Here is a 6,067-nt window from a genome sequence, read left to right as displayed (position 1 = left end):
ACAGACAGCTTAAATCTCTGGGACAGCTTTCTGTATCCTTCCCCTAAACCATGATGGTGAACAATCTTTGTCTTCAGGTCATTTGAGAGTTGTTTTGTGACCCCCATGTTGCTACTCTTCAGACAAAATTAAAGGAGGAGGGAAACTTACAATTGACCCCCTTAAATACTCTTTCTCATTATAGGATTCACCTGTGTATGTAGGTCAGGGGTCACTGAGCTTACCAAGCCAATTTGAGTTCCAATAATTAGTTCTAAAAGTTTTGGAATCAATAAAATGACAACGGTGCCCAAAGTTATGCACCTGCCTGATTTTGTTTGAACAATTATTGCACACTTTCTGTAAATCCAATAAACTTCATTTCACTTCTCAAATATCACTGTGTGTGTCTCCTATATGATATATTTAACTGACATTTTTTATCGTAACAACCAACGATTTATACAGGAAAATAATGACTATTAACAAGGTCGCCCAAACTTTTGCATCCCACTGTATGAGGTTGCGAGACATATGAGTGAATATTTTCACTAAGAAAATATTTGGTTACGAACCAACACTCTAATATTCTAGATTTGTTATTCCAATAGCTCCAGAAAATAATATCAAAGAGATATGCATTTAACAAATTTTCTGACAAAAACTACTTCAACAAAATTTATATAAAGAGATAAATAAAAGTGATATAATTAAAGAGGAGTCTTGACTTTCAGATGTACAGCAAACCCCAACAAAAGACCAGGGGCCTCATGTATAACGCAGTGCGTAGAACTCGCACTATAACATGGCGTAAGCACAAAAGCCGAAATGTGCTTATGCACAAAAATCCAGATGCAGGAATCTGTGCGTACTCCAACTTCCACGTTCTTCCGCTATATAAATCCCGATCAGCGTGAAAACTAACGCTTGTGCACGCGCTTTATGTAATGCCCCAACTCCTCCCAGAATTACGCCTCTTTGAATATGCAAATCAATATAAATCACCCTTAAGCTCAGCCTTCTGTGAAAAGACAATGGGAAAAGCACGGGGGAAAATATAACGATTTCAGCGAATACCAAGTGGAGGCAAAGGAAAAATATACTATTTGTTTAAATAAACCGTGGTATAATCAACAAAAGGAAGTTGATCGAGTGACATAGAGTGTTGGAGAAACTTGAAAGCTCAGATATTAGTCGCCGTGAAAAGGCGAGTCGTAGCCCACCGTCTGAGTGTCATATGAAAGCTTTTTAGGGTACAGAGAAAAAAAGGCACAGTGGGGAAAAAAAGCACGAAATGTCAACTTCAATCTCGAAATTTCCACTTTAATCACGTAGTTTATTTTGTCATTAAAGTAGAACATCATAAACGTCATCTTAAAATCATTTACTTAACCAGTTTCTCAAATCACATCGTAATTAAAGTAGCACGTTAAATGCTTTGTTTTGTATTTGATCTTCTATGTGATCTATGTGTGTGAATCACTACTTGCTTCTTAAACCGGCTCTCTTCCTCCGACTGTACACATAATCCATTACATTCGTGATATTACAGCTCTCTGAATAACTAAAATACTGAGATGTATACGTGATATCATTAAGAGTTAAAGCACGTTATTAAACATGGGTTTTACAGCGCAGCGATTGTGAACGACCATCGATGAAATTATTTATTGCAGCAGTAATCAGGGGCAGCTCTAGGTTTGTGGTGGCACTGGGCAGAAAAAGAATCGGTGGCTCCTTCGCCCGCCAATGTCAGTGAGGTAGCTTATGCACTGTGGATGGCCACGTCCGTTGCAGACACTAGCCACCTCGTGCTCATGACACAAGCATTTAACTTTTGTCGAAATTTGCCGCTGCATTTTTAGCTGTGTCGTTATTTTCTCTTTCTGTTTTATATTCAATATGTATTGACGTGGCCACCCATGCAGTTCTTGCTTTTCTTTCTCCAAGTAACCGATTGCCACACAATCAGCTCTGTAATAGATGTTAAGCCATCTGTAAACTTAGAGTGCTGATTCTTTAAAAAGTTTAAGGAACATTGAAATATCTTCATAGTACATGTTTAATTATTCTATCCTTCACGCCAGTCCCAGTGAAAAATATAGATTATTTAAATGAAGTTAAAGTTTTACCTGTATAATATAATAAACATATTTTGCTGCATTTCATCTTAAAAATGATATTGTCATCATATGTGAATACGCACTTTATAAAGTGGCTCAGGTTGTGCAATATTATATCTGTAGTACAAGTTTACAGTGAGGTAATTGTACTTATAAGTACAAACAGTTCTACAAGGAGCAGTGATTGAGTGCATTTATAGTTCTTGGGATGAAACTGTTTCTGAACTGCGAGTTCCGTACAGGAAAGGCTTTAAAACGTTTTGCCGTGGCTGAGGTAGCCTGTGCCTGATGCTGTATACCGATAATTCTCTTTCCGATCAGCTGCTGCTGTGATTCACACTCAGATACAGTGATATAAATACTCCGAGTGCTGCAGTGAGAGTAATATGGAAAAAGATGATCCACTGTGGCAACTCCTAACGGGAGCAGCTGAAAGAAGAAGGTGCAGTGAGAGTCACAACGCTAAAGCAGTTATGGTATTTGGAATACTATGGCTATTCCCTGGACCATTATATTGTTACAAGTTAATTACAATCAGATGTGTTACAATAATAAACAATATGTGGTTAGTTTCAGTGTATTTATAAAGCCGCGTCAGGAAAATAATGAGTAACCACACAGGAACAGTAGCACTGCTTTGACGCTGGGTGCCGGCAGTCTGCAAAACCGAGCGGAGAACTCGTATGACAAGGTATGAGGTACTGTGGAAAAGTGCGTGGCTTTACGCAGGTTTTATACATCGCAATTTGAACGTGGAAAAGTTCTTACGCAACATTTCTGTGCGTACGCACCGTTTATACATGAGGCCCCAGAAGAGTCCTCAATAAAGCAAAATGCTGTGTTTTATTAGGAGAAGTAGAGAAGTATTCAAAAGAAGGAATAAAGTATACAAGCCATACTGGGCCTACATACAGTATACACGTATTTGCCCCTCTCTGACGCCAATGCTTCTAGCCCACCATTTAGTCAATTTACAGTCCTTCTTATCTACCAAGACATTTGTCCAAACCAGTGACCTCCTTCATCTTCAATGTATTGGGTTCCTACCTGACTTTGTGGATGATCTTAACAAAATGACTCGGGAGGCTTTCCTTTGTCACTGAACTTCTCCAAAGATTCACTTTCAGGGTCAGATTCCACCCTGGAGTTTACCAGGCAGCCCCAAATATCACGGCCTACTTGCAAATCATTCTCCCTAAAAGGTTCAGGCATCAACACAGGAGCCCAACTAGCATCAGCTGCAGCCTCTTCCACTCCTGCCAACTACTGATATGTGTAAATTGCAATATATTTCTTTTTTGTAGCCCCCCTCCCACACATCCACACTCACAAAATGCTCCTTAATTAACTCACTTTCTTCAGTTTATTCCAACAGAGGATGTAGAGGCCCTATAGAGAAGTAGCCATGCCAGTGGCATCATGGGTTGCCAGTCCTTCACAGTGCACACTCACACATACACCCTACTTCATTCACTCATATATGGCCGACTCATAGATGGCAATTAGGATGTGGCAGGAAAGGACACCCACAAGAGGAGCAGTGAGGATGGACAAACTTCAATGATGAAGAGACCAGACCTGATTTGCAACCAAAGATTCGAGAGCTGTGAGACAGCAACATTGCAAAACACTGCACCATCATGCCATGCATTTAAAATACACTTTGTTAAAAGAGCCAAATGCTTTAGTGTAACATTCAGCAGGTGGCACATTTAAATGTTTTGTCAAAAGAAAGATGAAGATGGAGCATAAAGCTGAGATGCATCAAACTACAAAATAAATTAAACCTTGCAGCCATGAAACACGCAGTATTGGAGCTCATGTTGCTTTCTAAGTCACGGCTCTGAAACTCAACACTCCTCTCTTAGACAAAACAATCATACAGGCGCTACAACACATTATCTCCATGAATGTGAAGGATACCTGCAGGCAAAGGACAGCCTCATTTTGTTTTTTGGAGAAATTAAACACAACACATAGTTTGTAGACTTTTTCATTTTTTATTAAAAATTGTCAATAAATATGCACTTTACAAACATCAGTAAAACTACATTCATAAATACAATTAATCATTAACATGTACTGTACAGTGCTCACTTGTCTAAACTAGTGAAACAACAAATCTGACATTTAGTCAGCTTTTGGTGTATCGATAAAACCAATACAGTAGATTTGCACAATGATGTGCTACACCTCTGACTAATTAATCAGGTTTCAGTTTGATCTCTTTCAGCAGAAATATAAAAGCTTCAGAGTCACTTCAAAGTGCTTAATATCATTAAAGAAAATTCTGATAATACAGAATACAAATACAATTGATCACCATGATAACATTACACTTATGTTATCCCCAGCAGTGCTTGTCTCCACTTTATTCTTCACAATCATTATTATTTGAGTTTCCATTAGAAGCAACAGACATTATTAGAAAATCCTTCACAATGGATCCACACAGGCCAGCTATGTGTTAACGTGTTCCAATTCCAGCTCATAAATTAGTACACAGCATTAACAATGAAGTTATAAATAAATATACAAGTTCATAAATAAGCACTCTCAGAAGAGCATTATGGTCATCTTCTTACTGGCTCGCTCTTTTCACTCTTGATTTTGACTGGGAGCTGAAATAAACAAAAAAACAAAGCGCGGTTATTTTTAAGAGTCATTTTGTCACTCTGGACATTGTGCTTCCCTATAAAAGAAACCAGAAACTGCTAATTGCTTTATTTAGGTGTTAAGATTAAACTGGTTTCTTATGCAGTTAATAAATATAAGGCCACTACTAACAGATGTCTTTGTGTCCTATTAGGGTATTTAGCAACCTCCATTAAATGAAAGAATTTATTATCTTAAAAGCAGTAATTACCTTTCCAAGATCTTCTTGATGATTAACTTTACCCAGGGGGCAGTTGGCTCCAAGCAGATTTTCTCACCAGTTTTCAAACTTGCACTAAGAAGAAACACAAAGACATCTTAATAAACAAAAGTCGGTTGCACTTTAGGATAAAGTCTGACATTCCAAATCTTGAAAGTGTTTGTACTTGTGAGAAATAAAACATTAGGGGGACAAATGCCTTTTCTTATAGTAACACATGCTGGCTGCTGCTATCTTTTAAGTCACCCAAAATGTTTGAATTACATGAAAACAGGCAGAAGTTGATTGAAATTGACACTCACATGACTTCTGCGTCTTTGCAGTGTGGCCCACTGGGGAACAGCTCAACGTTAAGAAGCCGTCTGGGATGAATGAAACGAGACTCCTTTTTAATGCATTGGCAGCGCAGCTCAATGCCTGCAGGCACCCAAGAGAATGAAGAGTTAATAACATACAACATACAGCAAACATACATCATTCCTGTAAATCCTTCAGCTCTTAACTAATAAAAATGATTGTAATGCTTATAAAAACTCACCTTCAGAGAGAACAGTCAGAGCCAGGAAAAAGACAGCCACGGTGACTGGGATTCTGCAGTTCATCTTTCTAAGTTAAGCGCTTCCTGTTGTTCTTCACGGCACGTTTTAAGTGAGAGTCTTCCTTTAGCCGGAGTTGCTCTGTTTGACTTCTGACTCTCACTTCTGAGCCTGTGCTTTTATAGCCCTCAGGGAGGAAGCAGCATGTCATCCATAGTGGCCGTGGAGTTTTGGAGATTACGAAATCAACTGAAGATGGATATGTTTGTGTGTACGTGTGCAAGTGTCATATTCACATTACAGATGAGCTCTCATTTATGAAAATCTGATGGAATTAAAACACTGTTTTGGATGATTGTAACATATACTGTACATCAGTATTCAATCATATCTAAAATTGTGTTTTGGTTTCTTGACATATTTAACTTAGACCCAGGTGTAATTCAGTAAAGTTTAGCCTGTTTGAATATTTATACTAAAGATGTACCCTGCTTTGGTTTAATAAAGTATATAATACAGATATTAGTTTTAAACATTTCTGTGATCAACATTTT

The 6,067-nt window shown here is 38.1% G+C and overlaps 1 protein-coding gene across 1 annotated transcript; it reads right to left on the bottom strand.

Moving 5' to 3' along the window:
- Positions 1–4,096: 4,096 nt before the first annotated feature.
- On the bottom strand, positions 4,097–5,648 carry LOC120532197 (interleukin-8-like). The gene is made up of 4 exons (XM_039758056.1): positions 5,516–5,648; positions 5,280–5,394; positions 4,969–5,052; positions 4,097–4,723 (listed from the first exon to the last, which is right to left on the bottom strand). The coding sequence occupies exons 1-4, from the start codon at positions 5,577–5,579 to the stop codon at positions 4,684–4,686; spliced, it is 303 nt and encodes a 100-aa protein (XP_039613990.1). The 5' UTR covers positions 5,580–5,648; the 3' UTR covers positions 4,097–4,683.
- Positions 5,649–6,067: the final 419 nt, after the last annotated feature.

This window comes from Polypterus senegalus, chromosome 7 (assembly GCF_016835505.1).
Source record: "Polypterus senegalus isolate Bchr_013 chromosome 7, ASM1683550v1, whole genome shotgun sequence".
NCBI lineage: Eukaryota > Metazoa > Chordata > Cladistia > Polypteriformes > Polypteridae > Polypterus > Polypterus senegalus.
This window is presented reverse-complemented; position numbering and strand designations above follow the sequence as displayed.

Bases quoted from the DNA above. Each gene is read 5' to 3' on its own strand.
- LOC120532197 (XM_039758056.1), bottom strand. From the start codon at position 5,579: ATGAACTGCAGAATCCCAGTCACCGTGGCTGTCTTTTTCCTGGCTCTG. The intron at 5,395-5,515 runs GTGAGTTTTTAT...GGGTGCCTGCAG, and splicing joins TCTGACTGTTCTCTCTGAAG to GCATTGAGCTGCGCTGCCAA. The intron at 4,724-4,968 runs GTAATTACTGCT...TGTTTATTTCAG, and splicing joins ATCAAGAAGATCTTGGAAAG to CTCCCAGTCAAAATCAAGAG.